The sequence below is a fragment of the Petaurus breviceps genome, unplaced genomic scaffold, assembly GCF_028583685.1.
Source record: "Petaurus breviceps papuanus isolate PSGF00001 unplaced genomic scaffold, PetGlider_PUasm1.0 108, whole genome shotgun sequence".
NCBI lineage: Eukaryota > Metazoa > Chordata > Mammalia > Diprotodontia > Petauridae > Petaurus > Petaurus breviceps.
In genome coordinates, this window is record NW_027185593.1 from 53,247 (window position 1) to 80,095 (window position 26,849).

A 26,849-nucleotide genomic window follows, 5' to 3' on the forward strand; every position below is an offset into this window, starting at 1 on the left:
TACATTTGGGGGGCTGTCCATGGAAGAGGCCGTGGCTATATTGGGGAACCCCAGCTGATACTGAATAGGGACTGAGCTGTAATTAGAGGGGCTGGTCCATCCTGGGCCATTGGGGGTGGCCAGAGTGGAAGAGGAAGGGTTATATCCTGAACTATATTTGGTGGGCTGTCCATGGAAGAGGCCGTGGCTATATTGGGGAACCCCAGCTATACTGAATGGGGGTTGAGCTATATTGGAAGAGGCTGGGCTAGATTGGATTCAATGGAATGGGGCTGGGGCTGGCTTTACCAAGAAGGGGCCCCTACTGTTCCAGGTTATACTTGGGGGCTGCTGGGCTCTGCTAGGGGCAGTTAGGCTGTGATAGGGGACATGGGTTATAGCAGGGGGACCCAGTCTATAATCGGTGGAGGCAGACCTGCTGGTAATGGGGGCTGACTATTGGGGGTGGGGAGGAGGAAGGGGTGGCTTGGTCCCACCTGTAACGTGCAGAGGGAGGTCTGGGGCCCCCACTCTCTCTTATGTGTCTGGGAGACGACAGGACAGGGAAGGGGTCCAGAACCCAGCTCAGGGCCTGTTGCAGAGTAGGGAAATGGGGTTCAGGATGAAAGCAGGGGTGACAGGCTAGAGTATTGTGTGCCTGTGCTGTGTAAGGGTGGGATGCCAGGCTGATATGCAGGGCTTCTCACTGCTGTGAGGCCCTCGAGGGGCATCCCAGGAGGTGGCTGATGTATCCATAGTCTCTCTCCTTCCTCCTGTGCCTCCCAGCCTGACATAAGAGGGACTCAGTGCGCTGTGGTCACAAGACACAGATTGGAATCCTGCATACCCGCTTGGCCGAGTGACCCTGGGCAAGCCCCTTTCTCTCTCTTGGCCTCGGTTTCTCCATTTGAAAATAAGGTGTCTAGACTAGCCCATGCTTCTCTCAAGGCCGTCCCTGCTCGGACAGGCTGTGTTCTGGGTCCTAGGGTTCCCTTCATCTCCAGTGGTCCACGTTCTGCCATTCTAAGGTCCCTTCCAACTCTTCGGCCCCATGCTTTGTGTCTCCTGCTCGGGCCTCTGCCCCTGTGGACCCATTCAGGGGAATGCTTGAGCTGTCCAAGTCCCTCTTCCTGAGCATGGCCAGCCAAGTCCGGCGCAGAAAGGACCAAGTTTAGAGAAGAAGGAAGGAGGGCATCCCTCCAGAGAGAGATCCTGGCCTGCTGGTTCCTTCTCTCCCTCCCGCCCACAGACCCTGGGGACATGTGGAGCCTTGGCCTTTTGGGGGAGGGGAACCAGGCGGACAGATGCTCTTTGGAGCAGGAAGCCCAGCCTGGGGAAGATGGGAAAGCTGACATGCCCAGCCCTCCATCCACTCCATCCCCCCTTCCCCCACCCTTGGTTTGGCTGAGAGCCCTTCCAAGAGGGCCCTGCTGGCACTGGGCCTCCCGGGATGGGTTTGGACTCAGAGACAGAGCCGGGCCTGCCTCTTCCCCTCCCTTTGGCTTCAGAGCTCCCCTCTATGGCAGGCGTGATGAGGCTGGCTTTTCTCTGCTGAGTGTGCATGCATGCTTCAGAAGAGTCCTGCGTACGTGAGTCCATGTGCATGCATGTGTACGTGGGAGAACCCCTGTGAATGGGGGGGGGGTGGAGAGTGCAGCATGCCTGTATGTGGAAGAGGGAGGCAGTACATGCTTGCATGAGGATGGGAGAAACACGTGTGGGTGGGTTTTTAGGAACATGCAAGTATGTTGAAGTGTGTGAGCATGAGAGTATGTCCATGAATCGAATAAACGTGGTTTGGGAATGGCGAGGGTGGGAGAGCCCCAGTCTGCCGGCCTCGTGGCTGACGCTTTGGAAGGGTTCGGGCATGGGGGTGGGGGTTGTGGAGCTGGACCAGGATCCTGAGAACCGGAATATCACAGATGGAAGATAAGGAAGGCAAGGGATGTGCTTGGGGTCACCAGTGAACCCCAGCCTGGATGCTTTCCAGAGGCTTCTGCATTCAGATCCTAACCTGGGAGGGACTGGAGAAATGGCCCACTCCAGGGCCCCCTTGTACCCTTGCAAGGGCAGAAGCCAGGTGTCACCCCTGGCTACCCTGCAGAGCTGGAGGCTTTGTCCTTCCTCCTGCCGGCCCGGGATTGCCACAACCTCCCTCGCAGCTCTGACCCCCCCAGGATTCCTGCTCCCCTGATCCTTCCCCCCATCTGTGATCTTTTCCTCAAGAGCCCTGGGCCCCATCTCCCCATGGGCGGCAGTTGCAGGTAGGGAGAAGAGGGCTCAGCGTCCTGTCCTGGGGCCCTATCCCTGGGTCAGAGGGAGGGGTGAACCATGTTACGGCCGTTCACCCTCCACATCTGTGGGAAGTCAGTATGTTCTTGGCAGATCATTCAGTTTGGGATAGGGGCCAAAGCTACTCCTTAAGAGTGTAGCATTCAGAGCCAGAAGGGGCCTCGGAGAGCATTTTACAGAAGGGGAAACTGAGGCCCAGAGAGCCCCAGTGATGTGCCTAAATGTACTAGATTCAAGCCCAGCCCTTCTGATTCCAAACCTGGTGTTCTTTTTGGGGTGTTTGGAGAGCCCACTGTCTCCTCCATCCTGAATTCAACTTCCCGGCTTGTGGAGGGACCCTGGGATGGTCAAGTGTTAGGACCAGAAGACCCTTGAGGGGCCTTTAGGCCAACCATGACCTGAAGCAGTGCTCCAGACCTGAAAACCTCTGGTAGAAGAAAAGACGTCTTCTGGTGATGGGCAGCCCATGCCACGTTGGGGCAGTTCACACTACTAGGGACTTTTCTTTATATTGAGACAAAATCTGTCCCACTGCAATTCCCCTCCTTGGCTTCTGGTTTTAGCCTCAGGAGCCAAGCCAGGTGGGCCTATTTCCTGCACCCCAGGGCTGCTGCTCCACCCTTAAAGGTTCCCCCTTACTCCACTGCAGCCAGGCTGGATGCCTGGCTAGTCATCCCCTAGCCCTGGCCCACCAACAGAGGGCCAGAGAACCCGTCCCCCAAGGTGGGTTACAAGGTAACCCTGTAGGGGAAGGAAGAGCCCTACCTTCCCCCCCCCAGTTCTATATTTGTGGTCTCCTCCCTTAGGGGCCAGCACCTTTACCCCAAAGTCTTGGCATGTGGGCCCCACGCTTAGATCAAGGCTTCTTGGTCTGGAGTCTGGGAATTTGTGTTTTTAGGATTGATAACCGTATTTCATTATAACTGGTCTCCTGTGTAATCCCACCTATTTTGTTTTATGATTTAAAAACTCTTTATCTGAGAAGTCTGCCTAGGTTTCATTCACCAGGCTGCCAAAGAGGTTAAGAACCTTCCTTGCTGTAGAGAACAGTGCATGTTTAGATGGTGCATCATATGTGTTAATGTATATAATGCGCAACAAGCAGGTGAAATCTGTAGGGCAGAGTATTCTCCCCATTTTACAGACGAGAAAACTGAGACAAAACTAGAAGTAACTAGTGCAAGGTCATGCGAATAGGGAGTTGCAAAGCTGGGACTGGAATTAATCAGTATCAGTACCAGCTATATGCTAGGCCCTGCGGAGACAAGTACAAATGGAGTCAGGAAGACCCGAGTTCAAATCCAGCCTCAGACTACCTCACTAGCTGTGTGACCCTGTATGAGTCACTTAACCTCCATCTACCTCAGTTTCCTTATCTGTAAAATGGAGGTAGCAATGGTATCTATCACAAATGAGACTATGAATGAGCTCATTATCTTGTCTGGGCCTCAGTTTCCTCATCTGTAAAATGAGGAGGTTAGATTAGATGATGAATAAGGACCCTTCTGTTTGTAAATCTGTAGTCCTGCCATCTGGAACATTTATGGAAGGAGCTGGTGTGGGGCCGACCAGCCACCTTCCTTCTCTGGAGTCCTCTTTGGTGTCAGGCTGATTGGGGGCGTGTGTTCGGGGGTCACATCTGGTCTCCCTGTATTGGTACTAACAGCTCTCTCTGTCTCTTTCCCTCCTGTCTTCTCCCTCCAGGTCCTGACGCCCAGCTCCCCATCAGAGCCGTGGCCCCGCCTGGACACAGACACTTCTCCCTGGGGCCTAGGCAACCCGTCTCCCCCAAGGACCAGAGTATGGTGGTGATACTAGCCCTCTGCTCCATCATCTGGCTGAATCGGGGCTTCAAGCTGCGGAAAAGTGGCTAGGCCCCCGGCCCCTGCCCTGCTCTGCTGACCCTGCCGCCTCTCCTTCCTCCACCCCGGCCATGTGGCCACTGGCCCAGAGTTGAGCTCGCCTCTCCCTCGGTCCCAGAGGGCTGCTGCCCCAGCTCGCCTGGGCATCATGGCCAGCACCGAGGGCTTCCAGTACCGGGCCCTTTACCAGTACCACAAGGAGCGTGAGGAGGACCTGGACCTGCTGCCTGGCGACATCCTGGTGGTCAGCAAGGGCACGCTGGAGGCGCTCGGCTTCCAGGACGGGGATGAGCAGAGCCCCCACCACATTGGGTGGATCCTCGGCGTCAACGAGCGGACCAAGCAGAAGGGGGACTTCCCGGGCACCTATGTAGAGTACCTGGGGCCCGTGAAGATTGCCCTGCCCTCCCACCGCCCCCGAGGCCACAGGCCACTGCCTGCCACGCCAGGGGCAGGGCCTGGCCGTCCCCGGGATGCCCCAGAGCCAGGTACGTCCCCCTGAAACCTTTCCTGGGGCTGCTTCACTGTGGGATGTGACAGGGAAGTCAGGCGAGGCTGGAGTGGGCTGCCCAAAAGGGGCAGAGGCTGGGGAGGGGCTGGCTGCTGAGGGTCTGTGTAGAAGAATGACCCTTTTTTGGATGGGATGACTTCTGGGGACCCTTCCTTCTCTGACGGGTGACAGTTTTCCCCATATCAGGGCAGGGCCGCAGTAGGTGGGGATGGAACAGGCTAGCACAGAAGACCCTGCAGGAGGAGAGAGCAAGAGTGTGGGGGTCATGTCCTTACTCACTCAGCTGTTTACTGAGTTCCATGCCAGATCCTGGGAGCCTGATGGGAGAAAACCAGGCGCTGTCCAGGCCCCTGGTGAGCTGGAAGAATACAGGACATTATGTTAGGAGGAGAGATTACCCAGTCTCACCACCTTTGATTTCCACATGAGGAAACTGAGGCCCAGAGAGAGGAAGAGAATTCTCCAAGGTTACACAGGTGGAACCCAAGGCCTTGGATTCTCAATCTGGAGTCTACTCTGTGGCTGGCTGCCAGAAGGGAAGGGACAGCTCTGTGTCCTGGAGCAATGGACCAGGGCTTCCTGGAGGAGGAGGCAGAGGGTGGGCTGGGCCTTGCAAATGGGGTAGGCCAGCCTATGCTGGCTCTTCCTGCCATGGGAGCAGGTGCTGCCTAGTCCTGCCCAGCTCTGTGGGGACATGCCCCAGGCTTTCCCATCCCCTGCCAGCAAGTCTACCCCATCTGGCTTGTCAGGACAGGACAGATGTGCCTTCACCTGGGCCCCAAACTCAGTGAAGCTTCTCCCTTCCCCTTAACGGTGGCCAAGACAGGAGGGGGGAAGGGAGGACATGGCAGGGAGGGGCCTCTGGAATCACTGACCTTCCTCCTGAAGCCTAGTCATTCTGCCCCCGCCCAGCCTCCTTCTAGATCCCAGACTGGGAGTCATATTATTACACAGGATCACTATGGAAGTGTCTCTCTCTGACCCTCAGTTTCCTCTTCCTCAAGAGGGAAAGAGTAACCCCTGCCTTGTCTTCCCCCTAGGGCAGCTGGGAAGGGGTTTCTTGTCTTGGGAGGGAGCCTTTGTGGTGTGCTGGTCAGAGTGCAGACAGAACCAGGCTTGAATCTCCTGGCTGGATGAACCAGGGCGGCCTCTCTGGGCCTCAGTCTTCATCTGTAAAATGGGGACAAAAGTAACTGCTCCCGGCTCCGTAGGGTTATGGTAAGATGCTTTCCAAACCACAAAATGATGTTGGTGTAATGATGGCTGCTCGGGTGCAGAGAGCACAGCTCTGAGTCTGGGCTCAGGCCCCTGCAGTCACACCCTCCTGCTGGATTCTGGCAGCAGGGGGAGCTGGGCCAGGAGACTGCTCCCGCTGCTGAAAGGCAGGATGGGCCGTGGCTTTGGGCCGCCAGAGGACAGCAGAATAGAGCTGGGTGGGGATGGACTTCACAGTTCCACAGCCCCAGGACTTTGCCCAGGTTCTCTGCACCTGGCCCTGGGAGAGTGGGGAGGAGGTACAGGAACAAAAGAGAGACAGGAGAACAGGCAAGGCCACACTTCTGGGCCCAAGCGAAACTGCGCATTACCTGGCCTGCTTACAGCCCCTGCCCATGGCCAGGCTCTGCAGAGGAAAGGCTTCGGAATCATAAAGTGTGATAATAGAAATGAATGCTGATAATTAGGATAGCCCAAGCCACTGTAGAAGGAGACTGCTGAGGGTAGCTTTCCTGCCTTGATAGAAAGGCCCTTAGAACCCAGGATGTCAGAGCTGGGAGGGCCCTTAGAACCCAGGAGGTCTGAGTTGGGAGGGTCTTTGGAACCCAGGATGTCAGAGCTGGGAGGGCCTTTAGAACACAGGATGTCAGAGCTGGGAGGGCCCCTAGAACCCAGGATGTCAAAGCAGGGAGGGCCTTTGGAACCCAGGATGTCAAAGCCAGGAGGGCCCTTAGAACCCAGGATGGCAGAGCTGGGAGGGCCCTGAGAACCCAGGATGTTAGAGCTGGGAGAAACTTTAGGGATCCAAGCTCAAATCCTAGTATTGTCGCTGTATTTATGACCTTGAACAAGTCACTTCACCTCTAGGCCTTGGTTTTCTCATTTGTGAGAGGAGGAGGTTGGGCTAGGCATCCTTAAGGCCCGTCCCAGCTTAATCTTAACAATCACCTAATTCAGCCCTTCCTTTTACAGTGGAGGAAACTGAGTACGAGAAGAGGAAGGTTTGGGCGTAGTGTAACCAGGCTTTAAGTAGCAAAGTGTAGTGACACTCAGGCCTTTTGACTGTGTGGTGTCTGTGTGTCTGTGAGTGTGTCTTGCTCTCTCTTCCCCCCACCCTTTCTCTCTCCCCTTCCCCTCTTTCTCTCTGCCTTTTTCCTGAGCTCCCTGGAGTTGGAATTGGCAGGAAACATAATTCAGATTGGAGCAGGATCTGGGGGGAATGGGATGGAGGCGGGGAGGAGGGCTGGGGTTCTGCTGATGCAGCACATTCCTGGAGAGGCTTGGGGATAAAGGAAGCCCTCATGGGGGGTGATGGCCCCCACCCCCCAGTCCCCAGAGACCTTCTGCCCTTAGCAGCTGGGATCCCTCTCCTATAAAAGCTTTCACCCTGTTCCCACCATCCCCTTCCCCCTCACTGCCTCTTGGGTTTCCAGGCCATTGGGTGGGTGGGGTTTGGATTTCTCCGGTTCCATGGGGCCCCTCACTCGGAGTATCTCTCTGCCAAGAGCTCCCTCCCCCCACTGCTTCTGTGGGCTTCCTGCCAGGGCTTTTTCCCCTCCCCGGTAACAACCAGTCTGGAAAGGAGCAGGATGACTCCCTTCCTGGGAGCGGAGGTGGGGGGTGGGGCTGCTGGGGGGAGGGGTGCAAAGTGAGTTCCAAGAACTTGAAACTGGAAGGTCTGAAACTGAAGAGATCTGGGGTCCTGGGGAGGGGGGTAGAGTGAGGGGGGTGGGCAGCGAGGCGGAGGTATAAAGAGCCCTGCCCTGGGAATAGGATACTTTTGGGGTGCAGAGCCTAGCTAGACATAAGTCACTGTCCCTGGGGGCCTTTGCTCTATCTGGAAATGAGGGAACATTCTAGATTGACCATCTGTGCTTTGTGTCTCTGACATCCCATGTTCTAAGTGCCCTCCCAGCTCTGACATTCTGTGTTCTAAGTAACCTCCCAGCCCTGACATTCTGTGTACTAAGGACCCTCCCAGCTCTGTCATCCAGTGTTCTAAGGGCCCTCCCAGCTCTGACATTCTCTGTTCTAAGTACCCTCCCAGCCCTGACATCCTGTGTACTAAGGACCCTCCCATCTCTGAAATCCTATGTTCTAAGTGCCCTCCCAGCTCTGACATTGTGTACTAAGGAACCTCCCAGCTCTGACATCCTGTGTTCTCAGGGCCCTCCCAGCTCTGGCATCCTGTATTCTAAGGGCCCTCCCAGCTCTGACATTCTGGGTTATCTAACAGCCCTTCCTGTACTGATTGTTTATATTCCCAGTTTCCTTCCACCTCTAAATCCTCTGGTCCTGTTATTAAGTGCATCGGAGATGTGCCAGGCTCACAGAATTCAAAGGACCCCCAGGACTATCTAGTTCAGCTGAGCCCCCCACCAAACATAGCCAGGCACTTTTGGTCAGCAGACATCCGCTTGAAGTCCTGGAGTGAGGGGGCCTCTCCTCCTTTGGGGGCAGCTCGTTCCATTCTGGGACAGTTCCCGTCGTTAGAAAGTTTTTCTGACAGGGAGCAGCAAGTTGCCCCTGCAATTTCTGCCCATTGCTCCAAGTTCCACATTGTCCTAGGATCAGCTGAAATAACTGGGGTATTCAGCCTGGAACAGGGCAGGCGGGATAAGGAGGGAGATAGGGCAGCTCTCTTCAGATATCTGAGGGCTTGTCACCGGCAGAGGGAGTGCATGTGTGCCGTTTGACCCCAGAAGCCACGGCTGACAGTTGCAGATTGACTGCTTGAGGCCAGATGCCAGGAAAAACTCCTCAGCAGCAGAGCTGTCCCAAAGGGCTTCTTGGGGAGGTGCTGGGCAGTCTTCCATCAGAGGCTGGCAGTTGTCAAGGGCTGCCTAGGTCCCAGGCACCGTGCTGAGTGACCATGATACAAAGAAAGGCAAAAACACGGGCCCTGCCTTCCAAGAACTCTGAATAACCCATAAGTGCAGGCTCCATGGAGGGTGGTCCCAGTGGCCAAGGCCTACCACAGGAGGCCCAGAAATGAAATCCAGCATATTTGCCTTGCTCCCATCCTGTGGTCCTTTGGGGGTCCCTGATGGCAGCTCAGGCAGGCAGATAACTCCAGTTCCCTGAATACCTAAGGATGTGATTCTGCAGGGTCTGGTCACGAGCACAGCACAGACAGACAGCCGAGGCTCTTACTTCATCTCACTATCCGTGTTCTCTCAGCCACTTTGGTGCCGTCCTTTCCCAGTGTAAAATTCAGAGCGGTCCTGTCCTCTCTCTGGCCGTCATTATCATCCCGTCCAGAGGAAGCTTGATTAGCGTAGGCTAAATAAACTGTGCTGCACGGCTCTTGTAGGATTCTCTTATGTTCGAAGCACTGGTGCCTGTGAATGAGGTGCCGTGGGGGGAGTAATCCGGGTCAGGAAAACAGTCTGTTCTCATCCTCTGCCTGGAGCAGCTCTCTTCTGTGCCCGTCTTCTCTTAGCCTGGGCCCAAAGGACACTGTGCTTCTGGGAAGCAGACTTCCATGCCCTAGTATTCATAGGAATATTAGCTGACCGTTGCATGGTGTTGTATGATGTGCTGGGCACTGCACTAAGCAGTTTGCAGTTATTATCTGATCTTCTCTTGTTTCCATCTTCTCTATGTATGTGTCTTTTTAAATTTATTTTTTGGGGGGCAGGGGTAGGGAGGCAATTGGGGTTAAGTGACTTGCCCAGGATCACACAGCTAGTGTCTGAGGCCAGATTTGAATGTCTTCCTGACTGCTGGTCTGGCACTCTGTGCACTGTAGCACCACCTAGCTGCTCCTGTCTTTAAATTTTAGTGTAAAGTCTCTCAGGGCAGAAATTGTTTCATCTCTGTGTTCACAGTGCCACATACAGTAGGAACTTAATGTGTGCTTACGAGATTGGATTGAGCACACCGGGCACCTCCTCTTTTTTATCCTCAGAGGGTGATTTCAGTTTGTATCTTCAGAATTTCCTTCTTGAGAGTTTCCCATTCTTAGTCAGATAGTCAACAGGCACTTATTAAATAACTAGATACTCTGCTAACTTCCTCTGTATTCAGTCAACAAGCCGTTAGTAAGTGCCCACTGTGTATTAGGTTCTCAGCTGACTTCTCTTGTAGTCAGTCAACAAGCATTTATTAAGCACCTAAATGCCAGGTGCTCTTCTAAGTGCTAGGGATGCTCAGAAAGATAAAGACAGCTGCTGCTCTCAAAGAACAGTCCGTGATCCGCGGGATCTGACCTGTACTTTCTCTGAATCCTTTGAAATCCTATCCCAAATCTGGAGAGTGTGTCAGACTGTGGCCAGCTTTCTTGTCCTCCTCCCATCACAGCCATCAGGATGGACCAGTTCCCTTTCCCAGGTCTTCCAGGGCCTCAGAGGCCTTTGTTTTTTTTTTTTTTTAAACCTGTTCCTTTAAAGTAACCTTTTCTGCAGAATTCCTCAAAAAAGTGGTCACCCAGTCTTTGAAATGGGCTTCCAGGTGACTCAGTGGATCGAGCACCAGGCCTGGAGTCAGGAAGGACCCAAGTTCAAATCTGGCCTCTGACACGTACTAGCTGTGCGACCCTGGTGTAGCAGCAAGCACCCCAAGCGTCCTCAGGGTTTGCTGCCAATACAGGTTCTTAGATCTGCTTTGTTAAAGGAAAGCAACTCAAAATGGGTTAACAAGCTTACTTTAAATCAGTCAGACATATATCGTTTACCTTGTTCAGGGGAAAAGGTCAGCACCCCGAACTTCAAAGTACATAGACAATTATCAAGACAGAAACAGATCTAGTAGACAGATTTCAAACTGTCCAACCATTACATCCATACCCAGTCAACATCTGGGTTTCAACATCTGGGTTTTTCAAAGCCAGGGGGCTCAGGACAACGGCTTCCCAGAATCCATATCAAATCACAGAACACTTCTCAAAGTGAGCCCCAAAACAAAGCTACACATCAGGGCTTATATAGCCTTCTCCTGGCTCAGAGAATGTAACAACCTTATTGACTCACTGGCCAATCAAGAAGTATCTACTGAAAAACAAGCCTCCCACCCCAGGCTCCAGGTGCACTTTAGACTAGGGGCAGGGAAGATCTTTAAATTTACATTCCCATTACACCTGGGCAAGTCACTTAACCCTGTATGCCTCAGTTCCTCATCTTTAAAATGAACTGGAGAAGGAAATGGCAAACCACTCCAGCATCTTTTTTTTTTTTGTGGAGGGCAGGGCAGTTAGGGTTAAGTGACTTGCCCAAGGTCACACAAGCTAGTAAAGTGTCATGTGTCTGAGGCTGGATTTGAACTCAGGTCCTCCTGACACCAGGGCCAGTGCTCTATTCACTGCACCACCTAGCCACCCCTCCAGTATCTTTTTCAAGAAAATTCCAAAAAGGAGTCACAAAGAGTCAGACACTACTGAAAGGGCCGAATGACAGCAGAGTCTTTGAAAACCAGTAGTGAGGGGCAGTGGACCATCCCCCATACAAGCCCATCCTGCCTGGATCAGGAAAATGCCACGGGTGTGATCGACCTGGGCTAAGGCAAGGCATTCAGCTTGTTGTCTTAGACAGTTATTGTGCAAAGACAGGGAGCTGGAGCCTAGCCGGGCGTCCGCAGGGTGGGTCTGTGACCAGTGGAACAATTGTAATCCTGATCAGTGTAATGATGGTGAGACGTGATGGTCACCCAGACTGTCCCAGAAAGTCTCCGTGTGCTTGGGAGCTTTCATAGCATAAAACCGCATGGGTTCTTTGGGGATTGTGCCCTAAAGTCTATAAAGCCGTCTGCTACATGTGGCCCTCACAGCAGCCCCCAGAGGTCGATGCCACAGATATTAGTGTCCTCATTTTACAGATGAGGAAACTGAGGGTCAGAGAAGCGGCTCACCTGAGCTTACATGGTTAGTATGATAATGCTGACAACAACAGTAACAATCATAGCTGATCTCTGTAAAGCACCTACTATGTGCCAGGCGCGTACTAAGCTCTCTACGATTATTGTCTCATTTGATCCTCACAACGACCCTGGAGGGGGCAGGGGGTGAGAATGCTGTTATTATTCCCATCTTACAGTTAGGGAAACTGAAGCTCAGAAATGTGAGATAGCTGACCCACAGTGACATAGTTATCATAGCTAACATTATGTGCCACTCTACTGTGAACCTTACACTTATTATCTATTGGATCTTTACAACAACTCCTGAGGTAGGGAGGGTTACTGTTATTGTCCGTTTTATAATTAGGGAAACTGAGTCTCTGAGCTGTGGAATGACTTACCCAGGGTCACACGGTTCATAGATGTCAAAGATGAAATTCCGACACTTCCTCATTGGAAAGCTCTATTCACTATCCATCCAACCTCTCCCCCCAAAAAAGAATTATTTGGTATCATTTTGGAAGGAGGTCTCTAGCGGTAAGCCCCCCCACATTTTGTATGTGGCTCCATGCTGTTTAACAGCTGCCAAAGTGACCATGTCACTCCCCTACTCAATAAACTCCCATGACTCCCTATTGTCTCTGCAACAGAATATAGTATTGAGGTATTGGTCCCACTCTGGCTTTCTAGGGAAGAGTCATTCAGTCAGTCACACAACCAGCATTTATTAAGCCCCTGTTGTGTGATGGGCAGTGGGCCAGGCCAGGCATGAAATAGCCTTACCCTTAGGGAGTTAACATTCTTTTGGGAAATAGCATGTATATAAATCATTATTACAAGATTAATGCATAGGAAAAAAAATAAATGGTGGGGTGAAGACCTAAGCAGCTAGGAGTCGGAGGGGCATGGATCAGGAAGGGCTTCCTGGGGCGGGGGGGTGTCCCTTGAGCTGAGTTTTGGAGGAAACCAAGGTGAGAAGGACCCTACATCTCTGGTGTGGGGCGATTCAGAGGCATGGCCTGTGCATGGAGAGTAGAAGATGAGTTTGGCTGAAAAGGAGGGGATTGTGTCTGTGCTGAAGGGGAGCAGGAAGGGGAGTCGTGTATAGAGTCAAGACACCGGGGTAGGGTAAGGCAGAGCCGGGATGGATCACCATCAGAGCTGACCCTGCTGGTAAACAGGGATTGTTTGGTACTTCTCAGCAGAGGTGAGGGCCATGGCCTGTGGCATCAAGCTTTATTCAAAGTAGTGATCGATCATGCTAGAGGTTTTTTCTCTTCCTCTTTTAATTTTATTTATTTTGGAGAGGCAGTTGGAGTTAAGTGACTTGCCCAGGGTGACACAGGCAGTATGTATCTGAAACCAGACTTGAACTCAGGTCCTCCTGACTCTAGGGCTGGTACGCTATCCACTACACACCTGGCTGCTCTGTTTTTTGTGTGTTGTTTTTTGTTTTTAAACATTCCTCCTGACTTAGGAAGGGGGAAGGACACAGGAGGAAATTTAAAAATAAAAGATAACAAGAAAAATTTATTAAAAAAAAAAAAGATTGGTAGGAGGAGAGACCCGAGTGAGGGAGGATGATTAGAAGTCTTTTCAAATAAATCAATGAGAGGGAATGAACATGGGTTATTTGGAGGCCCTCTGGAGGCTTTAAGGGGCCTATTCCCTTTCTCTCAGGAGAGCAGGCTTCTCTTTGTGGTCTAGGACTTGACTCTGGGCTCTCACCCTTGGTCTTGGTGCCCTTCTTGGGTCTTCTGGCATCCCTGCCACACACCACCAGGGTGAATGAGAATGACCTCCCGGCTGCTTCGCCCAGCCTGGAGTGGGGCCGTTCGAGTCTCCTCCAGCTTGGCCCTGAACCTGGCTCTGCCTACCCCTGACTCGGGGACAGCCATAAAGTGCTTGTCTTCCCTTGCCAGCTGGTCCCCTGCTCCCTGACCTGCCGGAGCAGTTTGTCCCACCTGAGGCAGCGCCGCCCATCCTTCAGAAGCTGGTGGAAGCCATTGAACGCAAAGGTAAGGGGGCTTTGTACCCAGGAGATCTCTCAGTGCCCCTCTCCCGCATGGACCTCAGGGAAAGTCCCCAGAATCTCACCAGTCACTCATTAGAAGGGGGGAAGGGAATAAGCATTTATGAAGCACCTACTGTTTGCCAGGTACTGTGCCAAACCCTTTACAGATATTATCTCCTTTGATCCTCACAACAACCCTGGAAAATAGGTGCTGTTATTATCCCCATTTTGTAGATAAGGAAACTGAGGCAAACAGAAGTTAAGAGCTGCTTCCTTGGTGGGATGTGAGCTTGGGTTCTCCTGCTCCAGGCCCAGCAGTCTGTGTTCCGTGATACCCAGTAACCTCATTCCTCGGAATGTCCCTGGGGCTCCCCAAGGGCTTTCTGAGCTCCAGACTCCTTGCCTCCTTTTCTCGCCTCAGTCTTCCTCCCTGTTCTAAGAACCAGCGCCTCTCCTCTCTCTTGAATTTCCTTGGCTGGTGCTCACCCCCACTGACTTCCAGCTCAGCCTCAGAAAGCCATCTGAAGTTGTTTCTGACCCCCCCACCAGACCTTCATCCCACACCCCACCGATGATAAGCTCACCAAGGCTTTGTTTGTTAGATGTTACTTGGACTTTTCTTCTGCAGGGCTGGACAGTGAGATGCTCTACAGACCGTCTGGTTCTGAGCTGCGGCCACTGAGAATCGGTGAGGAGCTGCTTTCCTTGGGGGCTTGCTCCCTCTCCTCACTCTTCCACTCCCTGCAGAGGTGGGGTCTTAGGGCCAGTGGGGAGGGCCTGGGAGGTGCCCTTGTGACTCTGTCATGAGCTCCAGAAGATAAAGGTTCTGGCTCATGGCAAGATGCAGTCCCAGGTTCTGATGCTTGGTGCTGAGCTGGGCAGGGTGGTGGAGGCAGGAGGCAACTTGGCCCTGAGACCAGGAAGCAACCATTCCCTCTCCTATGCTCCTGGCCCCCTGGCAGACTGGACTCTTAGTGATATGGATCAGTGGGATGTGACCACCCTTTCTGAGGCCCTGAAGGGCTACCTGCAAGCTTTACCCAGGCCCCTTGTGCCACCTGGAGTCCATGGGGACATTCTTCATGCCTTGCAGGGTAAGTATCCTATGATTGTCTAAACAGTCATGAGGAACAGGAATGCTTAGGTACCTTGGGCAGGGAGGTGGGAACAGGTTGGGCCCAAATCGACTGTGAACATGGGTCCCCATGGGATGAGGGGATCCCTGTGTCCCCGAGAGGGCTGACCTTGGGCCGGCCAGCCATGGCACCCATGGCCATGGGCTTCCCTGTAGGCTGGGGTTTGTTGGTTTGGGGAAGGGTCTGGGAGGCTGGGCAGGCCTCTCTGTCCTCTCTCATGACCTCTCTGTCCCTTCTCAGAGATAGCCAGCCCAGCCGCAGCAGCAGCGTCAGCAGGATGGAGAAGGCAGCAGCTGCAGGGAGTGCTGGAGCCCCCTCTGGTCCCCCTGCACAATGCCCTGACTCTGCGCTTCCTGCTGCAGCACCTGGGGAGGGTGGCCCAGCAGGCCCAAGCCCAGGGCAGCAGCCTGGGCCCCCGAGCCCTGGGAGAGATCTTTGGACCTCTCCTACTTAGGCTCCCGGCCACTGGGTATGTATATGCCTGATCAGAGAGAGGAGGAAAGAATGGAAGGATAGCTGTGTGGAGAGGAAGGATGGAAGGGAGGGAGGGAGGAAGGATGGAAGGGAGGGAGGGAGGAAGGAAGGAGAGGGAGGGAGGAAGGAAGGAAAGGGAGGAAATAAAGGAAGAAAGGAGAGGGAGGAAAGGAAGGAATGAGAGGGAGAAAGGAATGGAGGGAGGAAGGAAGGAAGGAGAGGGAGGAAGGAAGGAAGGAGAGGGAGGGAAGGAAGGGAGGGAGGGGGAGGGGGAAGGGAAAGAGGAAGGAGGAAAGAAAGGGAGGGAGGGAAAGAAGAGATGAAGGAAGGAGAGAAAGAAGGAGGGAGGGCAGGTGATGGACAAAGGGAGGGAGACTGGAGGTGAGCAGAGGGTGGGCATAGGAAGGGACACCAGTACCTTGACCCTGATCTTGCTCGTGCCCCCCCAGACCTGAGCAGACCCCTGACTTCTCGGCCCTGTTCCTGGAAATGCTGCTACAGGACCAGGAGGAGGAGCAGGAGCCACCCCCGCCAGGTAAAAGCCACTGAGACCCTTTTCCAGCTGGGTCCTAGGCCCCTGTCCTCCTTCCAGTGACCTGTCTCCGAAGAGCAGCCTAGTGTAGTGGGTGAAGCACTGGGCAGGAAACCCTGGGTTCAAATCCTCCCTCACAGTTCTTACACAATGTGTAACCTGGGCAAATCACTGAGTCCTGTGGGTCTCAGTTTCCTCATCTTGTAAAATGACTGTTCCAGCCTGGGAGGGGGTGCGCCGGGGGATCCTGGTTAGAGGTCATATGGGCCCTGACTACCATCCTGGTCTGATGTTAGCCTGCTTTTATTCCAGCCCTACCCCCAAAGCCTCCCAAGCCCAAGGTCCAGGCTGGCAGCCTGTCTAACGGAAGCAGTGCCCCCCTCCAGGAAGCCGAGTGGTATTGGGGTGACATTTCCAGGTAACATGGAAGCTGCCAACTTGGAAAAGGGGGAAGAACAGTCCTGCTCTTAACTCTCTGGGCAAAAGAGGAACTCTTGTTTTCCTTCTCTGGGCCTCAGTTTTCCCATCTGTATAATGAGCATGGAGTTGAAGTCCATGCTGTGTTGCTGATGGGGCTAATGTGAAGATCAAAAAGGCTTTGAAATCTGGACCTAGGGGAGGGAGAGAGAACCTGGGCAGAGAACGGGGCCGGGGCAAAGATGAGGATGATTCAGACAGAAGGCATCCTGGGCATCTGGCCAGGGGTAAGCCCCTCCGGCCCAAGATCCAACCCCCTTCCCACCCTGCAGGGAGGAGGTGAATGAGAAACTTCGTGACACTCCAGATGGCACCTTCCTCGTCCGGGATGCCTCTAGCAAGATCCAGGGTGAATACACGCTGACCCTCAGGTACTGGGCTCCAGGGAGTCTGAAGGGGTCTGCGTCCTGGCTCCCCAGCTTGGCAGCCTCCAGCTCCATCTGTTTCCCCAGTTGTAAATTGGCAAGCCTTCCTCTCAACTCTGGCTCCCAGGAAGGTGGGGCTAGTTATGTGGGGTCTGCAGGAGTCATATCAGGAGAGAGGGCATGGGCCAAGGGAGGCTGGGCCTCGCCGCAGCCCCCTGGGGGTGAGCATGAGAGAGGGCCATCGGGACCCCCCAAGGTGACCCAGCCGTGTCCAGCTTTTGACCCTTGTCCCTCCTTCTGCAGGAAGGGCGGTAATAACAAACTGATCAAAGTCTTCCACCGCGATGGGCAGTACGGCTTCTCAGAGCCCCTGACCTTTGGCTCCGTGGTGGAGCTCATCACCCACTACAGACACGAGTCGCTGGCCCAGTACAACGCCAAGCTGGACACTCGGCTGCTTTATCCCGTGTCCAGGCATCAGCAGGTCTGGGGATGGAGGGGAGTAGAGGGGAGGGTGGGAACTAGTGCACGGGGAACGACTGGGAGCCTGTGGAGTTCAGCTTGAGCAGCTCGCTAGCCACCCCCAGCGGAACAACCAGTTTGTTGTTTGGATTTTACATTTATCCCTCTTAGATCTTACTTATTCCTGTCGTCAAGAATTCGTTAAGCAGCCATTATTAAACACCTGCTATATTCAGGCATTATACTAACCGCCAGAGATACAAAAAGAAAGCAAAACCGGAATTCCTGCCCTAAGGAGCGATCACATGAGGCGGCCAACTCGCACACGGCTAGAAGCACGAGGCACCGGCGTCTTCTCTTGGCTCCCGACGCTGTTGTTCAGAGTATTAGCTGGCTGTCGTCCGGAGCCTGTGCGCTGGTCCCTGCTGTGCCCCCGGGCCTGGAAGGCATTGGACCTTCACCTCTGTCTCTTAGAAGCCTTAGCTTCCATCAGTGCTCCCTTAGTTAGTGTGTCCCCTTCTAATGAAAGCCTGTGTGATGCTGGACGAGGCCTGCAACCTCTCAGGGTTTTCTCATCTATGAAATGAGGGGCTTGGACGAGGTGGTCCTTAAGGTCCCTTCCGGCACAAGGCTGTGTGACGCCAGCTGCTGTCCTGTCTATTTTAGATGGTGGAATAGAAGCTCCCTGAGGGCAGGCGCTGAGTTTTTGCTTTAATCCCTCTCCCCACAGCGCCTAGAACCTTATGGGTGCTTAATTACTGCTTTTTGGGTTGGACTGAATTGCTCTTCCTCTCATTCCCTGTGTGACATGCATCATCTTCCTTCTCTGTGGGCCAAAGGTTATCTATCCTTTGATCAAATGAGATAAGGCCTATAAAGCACTTTAACACTGTTGTCTTGCTAGCTTGTGTAAGATTAGAGTCTGTTCAGGGCCGTTGGGGACCAGGGTGGCTCCAGGGAACTCAGCTGCCCCACATCTGTCCCCTGCCCCCAGGACCAGGTGGTGAAGGAGGACAGCGTCGAGGCCGTTGGAGAACAGCTGAAGGTTTACCATCAGCAGTATCAGGACAAGAGCCGCGAGTACGACCTGCTGTATGAGGAATATACACGTACCTCCCAGGTATCCCACTGCCTCCGGGACCCTGAGTCTGAAACACCACGGCGGATGTGGGGGCGTCCGGGCAGGGCTGACCTTTGGGACCTGGGGACCCCAGCAGAGCAGGGCTGGGGAGGAGAGGGTCCTGATGCAGCCTTCCAGAACCTGGCTTAGGATTCTAGAATATGCTCAGAAAAAGGACTGAGAGGGCCCAGTACCAGGCACCGTGCCGTGACTCCTAGCCTGGTCTTCATAAGGGCTGAAAGGATGAATGAACTGCAAGAAGACAGGCTTCAGTCCAACATTAAGGAATATCCTCAGTTTCCTTACCTGTAAAATGGGGAAACCTGTAGTTCCTACCACTTAAGACCATTGCAAGTATCAAAAAAAAAGGTGAATGTAAATTCATGTAAATGATAAGTTTAAACTTTAAAGTACACTAAATAAATGTTAGCTGGCCATATCCCTTCCCTGTGTATAGCTATGCCCACCCCCATCCTACCATACAGTGCCCAAAGCCATCCACCCAGAGCAGTAGCCAGAAAGTCTGGTGGAGTAGGGAGAACAGTGAACAGGAGAGTCCATAAGCCTGGGTGTTAGTCCAGCAGACTTACTGTGGGACCCTTCTCCTTTTGGAGGCCTCAGTTTCCTTATTTGTAATCATGAGATTTAATTTAATAACTTCTAAGGTCCCTCCCAGCTCTGACATCCTGTGTTCTAAGGTCCCTCCCAGCTCTGACATCCTGTGTTCTAAGGGCCCTCCCAGCTCTGATATCCTGTGTTCTAAGGGCCCTCCCAGCTCTGACATTCTGGGTTCTAAGGACCTCCCCAGCATTGAGAGCCTGTGACTTGGAGACAGAGCTCTGAATTTCTCTGAAGTCTAGCACTAGTAAGGAATTCCTCAGCACTTTTCCAACTGTTTACCCAGCTTTACAGGATGGCTGTCTGTTCCCAGGAGAGCTCATTCAGGCTGATTCCTGTGGCCTTTCCCTAAAGGGAGGGGGTGAGCTGCTTAGACATGGGAGAAGGTGCATCCAGGCTGTACTGGGGTGGGCTCTGGCTGCTGGCTCAGCCCAGGAAGGAAGGGCAAAGCTTCAGACACTTCCGCCTGTCCCCATCCCCAGGAGCTGCAGATGAAGCGGACAGCCATTGAGGCCTTCAATGAGACCATCAAAATCTTTGAGGAGCAGGGCCAGACACAGGAGAAATGCAGCAAGGATTACCTGGAACGCTTCCGGCGGGAAGGCAATGAGAAGGAGATTCAGCGGTGAGGGATGCCCGCCTGCCCCTCGGCTCGTCTCCTCCCTCCTTTCCTGGATTGTTCTCTTCTCCCCTTTCCCTTCATCTGGACACCCCCATTATCTCTCCCTGTCTACCCCCCCCCGATCTGGACAGTGCTTCCTGCCTCGGCATGCTCCTGCAATCCTAGGGTCACACCTCTCCCTGACCCTTTCTTTCCCATCTGCTCCCAACCTGCACATGCTTCCCTTTGTGACCTTGAGAAAGTCAAGATCTCTCTGTGTCCCGGTGTAAGGGAGCGCGTTGGGCTGGGTGGTCTCTGACCCCCCCATGCTGCGTCCTGAGGGTCTCATGGGCTGAATTCTGTAACACACGCCCCTCTCCCCCCTTCCAGGATCCTGATGAATTCTGAGAAACTCAAGTCCCGAATAGCAGAGATTCACGACAGCAAAATGAAGTTGGAGCAGGACCTGCGGGCACAGGCAGCTGACAACCGCGAGATTGATAAGCGCATGAACAGCCTCAAGCCTGACCTCATGCAGCTGCGGAAAATCCGGGACCAGTATCTAGTGTGAGTGTCCCCTTTGGGCGCCTGCCTCCTTGTGGCACTGGCTGGCACTGCACCCAGCCGCACCTGCCTGCAGAGTATCCTTCCCCAGCAGGGTATCTGATGTCCCCCCCACACCCCTCCAGGTCAGGGGCCTTCCTTTAGTTTCTGTCTGCCACCATTGGAGTGGGCCAGGGGGAGGGAGGGGGGGGGAGAGAGACAGAGAGACAGAGACAGAGACAGAGAGAGACAGAGAGAGAGAGAAATGTGAAAAATGCCTCCAGGTGTTTGAAGCGGATTGGATGTGGTCTGTTTCCTGCCAGAGGCCAGAATTAGGATCACAGCCTAGAGCTGCTGGAGGCAGTAGATGGATGTTACAGAGAGGCCATTTGAGCTCTGGATTCTTGTTCATTCCTCCAGACTCCCAGCTGATGACAAGTTGTTAGGGAAAGGTGGTGGTGGCAGCAGCAGTGGCTTCTTCTCCAAGGGTGCGTTGGATTAGATGGCCATTGAGGTTCTCTGACCCCCTCAGTGACTTTGGACCCGCTGCCTTCCCCTTTCTGGGTCTCAGCAACATCCTTCATCAGATGGGGAGATTGAAGTCAATGATCTTTGAGATCCCTTGTCCCTTATGTAGGTCCTGTTCTGGTCTCTTCCAGCCCCATCATTCCATATGCTCTCTATTGTTCCCCCCACCCACCCAAGTGCTTTTTAAAATTTCATTTCAGTTTTTCAATTAGTAAAAATCCATTTTCTCTTGGTCAAATAAATTTGTAACAAATATACAAAGTCAGACCAAACAAATTCCTGCATTGAGTCATGTCCAAAACATTCATGTATCCTGAGGGCATTGCCTCTAGGAGTAGGGGGGTGAGTTGGTGCCACTCATCCTCTGGCCGTGGCATCAGTCAGTTTGTCTTCACATTGCCCTTGGCTGTTAGTGTATCAGTTTCTCTCTTGGTTCTGCTCCCTTTGCTCTGCATCAGCTCATTCAGATCTCCCCAGGCTTCTCTGATCTCATCCCTTTCATCATTCCTTACACAGCTATTCCGTCTCACTTCCATGCCATTCACCAGTCATTCCCCTCTTTCCTTTCGTATTCTTTTTCTGTATGACCACCTAGGTCAGGTCTCCTCCCTTCTCTGGCCTTCTGTTTCCCCTGTTTGTGAAATGGAGATGATAATCTCCTGTCTGGCCTCCCTCCTGGACTCAGAGAAAGCCTGTGAATGGGAAAGACCTCTGGTAGAAGCCAGAGGCTTGATGGACATGAGGTGTGACGGGCTCTTCTCTCCCTACCGCAGGTGGCTGACCCAGAAGGGAGCCCGGCAGAAGAAGATTAATGAGTGGCTGGGAATCAAGAACGAGACGGAAGAGTAAGTGTCCCAGTGACAGAGACGGCCCCCTCCCCTTGTCCTCCTTCACTCCAGCCATTGAGGAAAAGGAAGCATAGTGCAGTGGAAAAAGAGCCTGCATGAGAGTTAGGAGGCCCGAGTTGGAGTCTGATGCTGTCTTCTGTGTCAACCAGGTCACTTAACTTAGCCTCAGTTTCATCATCTGTAAAATGGGGTTGGGATAACTTTAAGGAAAACCCTTGTAAACTTTAAGCTACCATATGAACAGGAGCTGTTAGTGTCAGTGGCAGTAACAGTGAACCCTCCCCATTCAAGTATCCAGGGAGACTCTGGACTGAGATAAAACATGTGAGACCCCCCAAGAATGCTGGGAAAGGAAAGAGGGGTTCATGTCCTTCTTTGTGTCCTGGACCCTGTTGGTCTGTAGAGGAAGAAGCCTGTGGACCCCATCTCCTTCTCACAATAAGGTTTTTAAATGCATAAAATAAAATACATAGGATTATAAGGGAAACTAGTTCCATCAAAATGCATTTATAGAATAACATTCATATTTTTAAACCAAGTTTGTGGATTTCTCAAGTTAAGAATCCCTGATTTGAGTGGTTGTAGCAGCAAGCACCCCAGCGTCAGCAGGGTGGCTGCTCACACAGGTTCTTGGATCTGCTTTGATAAAGGAAAGCAACTCAAAAGGGGTTAACAAGCTTACTTTAATCAGTCAAACATATATCGTTTACCTTGGTCAGGGGAAAAAGGTCAGCACCCCGAAATTCAAAGTACACAGACAGAATTATCAAGACAGAAACAGATCAAGTAGACAGATTTCCAAACTGTCCAACCATTACATCCATACCCAGTCAACATCTGGGTTTCCACATCTGGGTTTTTCAAAGCCGGGGGACTCTCAACAACGGCTTCCCAGAATACAGATCAAATCACAGAACACTTCTCAAAGTGAGTCCCAAAACAAAGCTACACATCAGGGCTTATATAGCTTTCTCCTGGCTCAGAGAATGTAACAACCTTATTGACTCACTGGCCAATCAAGAAGTATCTATTGAAAAACAAGCTTCCCACCCCAGGCTTCAGGTGCACTTTAGCCTAGGGGCAGGGAAGATCTTCCAAATTTGCATCCCCATTACAGTGGTCCAGATCCTAGTTGAGTTACTGGCACATAACAAATGCTTACTGATTGATTGGTTGGACAAGAACCAGCAGACCCCATAGGAGAGGCGGCTGGGTGAGGTGGCATCTATCTACCCCTTCACTGATGCCAGATGGAGGCTCTAAGCCCTGGACCATCCTGTCTGCCAGGGCCTCTGTACACACTGGCTCTCCCCTCCCCCTGTCAGGAGGCTGATGGGCCACCTCCTGCAGGAAGCCCCTCCCGATCTCTACCCCCACAGCTGTCCTTCTCCTGTATGGACTTGCCTGGTAGCCAAGGACTGGTAGCCCCCTCCGCTTCCCTGTTAGGTAGCTCTGTGAGGGCCAGGTCTATCTGTGTGTGTCCAACACCCAGTGAATAGTAATCACTTCATGAATGCTTCTTGGGTGGGGTACAAACTTGGTGAGCTGGGCCTCCTCCCAGGCAGGAAAAGAGAAGAGTTTGGGGCCTGGACAGGGGGAGAGGAACCAGAGGAGTTGAGGGGAGGCAGGCAACATTCACGTAAATGCTCACTGGGAGCCAAACCCTGGAGATCCCTGCCCTCAAGGAGCTACCACTCTGATGGGGGAGACATGACAGGCTGTCTAATCTATACACGGTGCACATGGGAAGTAGTCCCAGGGGGAAGGCGCTGGGGAGATGGGGAGAGGCTTCTCATAAAGGCAGCTTCAGTGGGTGTTGAAGGGGAAGCCAGGAAGCAGAGGTGAGGCGAGCCGGTCAGTATTTATTAAGGGCCTACTGTGTGCAGGCACTGGGGAGGGAGGCCTCCCCGAGGGGCGGAGAGGCTCTGGCCCTGCTGAACTCTGCCCCGATCCGCAGCCAGTACTCCCTGGTGGATGAGGAGGACGACCTGCCCCACCATGAGGAGCGGACTTGGTACGTGGGGAAGATCAACCGCGGGAGAGCCGAGGAGATGCTGAGCGGCAAGCGGGATGGCACGTTCCTCATCCGGGAGAGCAGCCAGCGGGGCTGCTATGCCTGCTCTGTGGTGTGAGTGCCCCGGGGGCTGGTGGAGGGGAGGCCCTGGGCTCGGGAGGGAAGGGGACGGAGGGCCAGCTCCGCCTTCTGCCGTCCCTCAGGGTGGACGGAGACACCAAGCACTGCGTCATCTACAAGACAGTGACCGGCTATGGCTTCGCTGAGCCCTACAACCTGTATGCCTCCCTCAAAGACCTGGTGCTACACTACAAGCATACGTCCCTCGTTCAGCATAACGACTCCCTCAATGTGACGCTGGCCCACCCCGTGCTGTCACCACCGCCCGCCCGCTGACCGCCCCGGCCTCCAGGGCAGGAGGGGGCAGGGAGGGGCTGCGTGCCCCTGCCTTCTCCTGAAACCCAGGTCTGCTGAGGGGCCAGGGCCCTTCGCCTCTCACTGCCTGCCCCCTCCTCATCCTGGAGCCCCAAGGATGAGGGCGCCTGGACCAGGCCTGCTGCTCCCTGCAGGAGTGAGGGTCTGGTGGCTGGACCAAGGTGTGTGATGTGTGTGTATGGTGTGTGCACGTGTGTGTGGTGTGTGCGTGCGTGTGGTGTGTGCACACTCATGTTTGCATGGGTATTCGTGTACAGAGGGAAGTGGCCTGGTTCTTTGTAGTCATGGTCCATGAGTCACCCAGATTTGTTCCTGACCCTCCCCTTGGGCAGGAGCCGAGCCCCCATACTCGCCTCCAGGCTGGTCTGAAGCACTCAGAAGTTGCCCACATTCTAGAGGCCCTAGCACCTCGGCCCTGTCCACCTTGACAGTGGGGGTTAGAGACTGCCAGACACCATAGGGATCATCTAGTTCAATGTGCTTTCCAGGTGGGGAAGCTGAGGCCCCCAGCCCAAGTTGGAGGGGGACCTCAGAGGGCATCTGGTTCCATTTTGACCTCCCTGAACAGGACCCTCCACTAGATCCACAGCGTTCCAGCCTCTGCTTGAACACCTTCAGCGATGGGGGGCCTCCCTCCTTCCTGCTGCAGAAAGCCCCTTCATTCCACTTCTGAAGAACTCCAGATATCAGGTTTTCTTGTGTGGGAGCCATCCAGTGACAAGGGTTTGGAGACTCGAATTATGTCTCCAGTCCCTCATCCTGACATTCTTCCTGACTCCCAGTGCTAGCACCAAAGGGGCCAGAGGGCAAACCCCTAGGTCCCCACAGCTCGAGGAGGGAGAATATCCCAGTGATAACCTGGACCCTAGCTCCCCTCCCCCTCATTACCGGTACTGCAGGCAGCCTACCATGCTTGTTGTCCAGCCTTGTGTCCCAGAGGCCGGGGGTACAGCAGGATCTCGCCAAAGCTGCTGCCCCTCCCCTCCGCCTCCCACCCACTGTGTGATCTTAGACAATTTCCCTATCCTTTCTGGGCCTCAGTTTCCTCATCTGTCATGATGGGGTTTGACTAGATGATCAAAGCCATAGGGGACTAGTGCTATCCTCCACCCCTCCCTTCCAGGGCCTCTCATCCTAGGCCTAGGCCTCTCATCCAGAGGACAAAGGGGTCGAACGGGTTAACCACAGGGCAGAGACAGGAACATGCTCCTTGTGTGGGTGGCTGAGAAAGGGTTCTTGGTTAAAAAGAAGACCTTTGGTTTCCCAGCTTCTAGGGTCCTTTGCATGTGTATGGGAGGGTAGCAGGAGGGCCGTGTGTGTTAAATGAGGGCCTCTGGGACAGTGCAGTCCCATGTGAAGTGTCGCTGTTTGGGGTTTTATGTTTCAGGGAGGGTATTTCTTTGAATTATGTAGGCACCTAGGAGGTATGCCACGTGAGGGTGGGAGGCAGGCTGCTTCATGAGAGAGAGAGAGAGAGAGTGTGTGCGTGCGTGCGTGCGTGCGTGCGTGTGTGTGTGTGTGTGTGTAACCTATATCTGGGAATGTGTGGTGAACGTGACCTCGGTCACCTTCCCTGTGGGGCACAGACCTCCTGCTTGCTTTGTTCCCCTCTCAGGCCCACTCATCTATTAAGCCTACTTCAGGAGGTCAAGGCCATTATGCCCAACCTAAAATCCCCACTCACTCTTCTAGTCCAGTTGGGACTTTAGACTTTGGAGTAGAAGCAGGATCCCAAGGTCATAGGTGCCTGGAGCAGAGACCAGAGCAATGGCTCCTCTCTAAGAGTCTGGGTCCTGCAGTCTCCCCCACACTGCCTTTGGGGGCTAAGAGCCATCCCCCTCTTCTCCTCCCTCTAAGCCACTTAAAGCCTTCCTGCCCCACACTGCAACCCCAGACCTATAAATAAGCCATAGAACTGGGGAGGGGGGGTGGTGGTCAGAGGCTCTGGGCCCCACCTCCCTTCCCTCCAATCCCACAGACCATGACTCTAGGGGCAGCCAGGTGGAAATATGCTGTCTCCAGCTTACTCTGGGGTTAATTTTAAAAGGGACTTAACATAAGGTTTGGCCTACCGTAGACACCCAATATGGGCCTCATCCCTGTATTGAGAGGCCTATGGACTGGCTTCTGGACCAGCCAGTTTGGGGAGTGGGTGTTTTTGTTTAAACTCTTGCAACACCATAGGATGGTACTCTAAGCGTCCCCTCCAAACAAGGGGGGGCCCTGAGCCAGCTGCCCTTGGGCAGGCCATTGTAAAACCCCTTCTTTCCCTTCCTTAGAAGTGGGGCTGGGCGGGGGTGGGGGGGTGGGGAGACACAGCTTAACTTCCCTTCTCAAGAAACTGGCTTTACTGAGAACTGAAACCTTTGTTTGGAGCTAGGCCTCCAGCTTTAGCTGTGACCAGGAAAAATGGAGTTCCCCTAGGAAGTCAACAGAGCTTCGTTTCCCCCTTTGAGCCCCATGAAGACCTCCCCACACCCCCAATATCCTCTTTTCTAATATAAGCTAGCTAGGTTTGGCTGTTTACAGCTTTGACTGGTCTTGTGGGCTGATGCAGCCTCCTCCTCCCTCTTTAGTCCCCTTGGGATCAGGGTGCCTGCCTAGCTTAGCCCCCTGAGGTAAGACAACCTTTAGATTCTCCTGAGAGGCTGTATCCTCTCAGGGGCCTCTGGGTGAATGAGTATGGAGAAACCTCCTAGGAGGAAAAGATTATAACAGGGTGGGGGCACAGAGAGCCTCTGATTGGGCCATTCTTGGGATTTTTTTTTTTTTGCTTATTTGTAGTTGGTTTTATTTTTAAAGGGAAAATTTTTTTTTTTTACTTCCTCTCAAAGATGGAAGGAGGGCTGTGTTGGGGAAGGTTAGATATGCAATAAACGCTTAGCTGGCATTCTGTTCTCTGTGGTTCCATGGTCAGAGAGCAAGATGATAGTGGAAGGCTGGTTCTGTGTGGTACTTTGAGGTGAGAAATAAAAATACTCATTAATGGTA

General features: G+C 53.4%; 1 protein-coding gene across 3 annotated transcripts in view; it reads left to right on the forward strand.

The window, feature by feature from the left end:
- The window catches only part of PIK3R2 (phosphoinositide-3-kinase regulatory subunit 2), a 27,817-nt gene extending 968 nt beyond the window's left edge, over positions 1-26,849 (forward strand). Inside the window, exons 2-17 of one of the 3 annotated variants that reach the window (XM_069064790.1) lie at positions 3,976-4,621; positions 13,614-13,709; positions 14,334-14,393; positions 14,668-14,799; positions 15,082-15,310; positions 15,765-15,850; positions 16,160-16,265; positions 16,597-16,695; positions 16,993-17,173; positions 18,146-18,271; positions 19,372-19,514; positions 19,881-20,057; positions 21,335-21,406; positions 23,367-23,537; positions 23,627-23,828; positions 23,932-26,849. In XM_069064790.1, the coding sequence (XP_068920891.1) occupies positions 4,282-4,621; positions 13,614-13,709; positions 14,334-14,393; positions 14,668-14,799; positions 15,082-15,310; positions 15,765-15,850; positions 16,160-16,265; positions 16,597-16,695; positions 16,993-17,173; positions 18,146-18,271; positions 19,372-19,514; positions 19,881-20,057; positions 21,335-21,406; positions 23,367-23,537; positions 23,627-23,819 (2,211 nt within the window). In that variant the 5' untranslated portion in view covers positions 3,976-4,281 and the 3' untranslated portion in view covers positions 23,820-23,828; positions 23,932-26,849. Of the gene's footprint in view, positions 1-1,423; positions 1,565-3,975; positions 4,622-13,613; positions 13,710-14,333; positions 14,394-14,667; positions 14,800-15,081; positions 15,311-15,764; positions 15,851-16,159; positions 16,266-16,596; positions 16,696-16,992; positions 17,174-18,145; positions 18,272-19,371; positions 19,515-19,880; positions 20,058-21,334; positions 21,407-23,366; positions 23,538-23,626 lie in introns of those variants that run through there. The other 2 variants (XM_069064828.1, XM_069064744.1) reach the window with 2 other exon arrangements.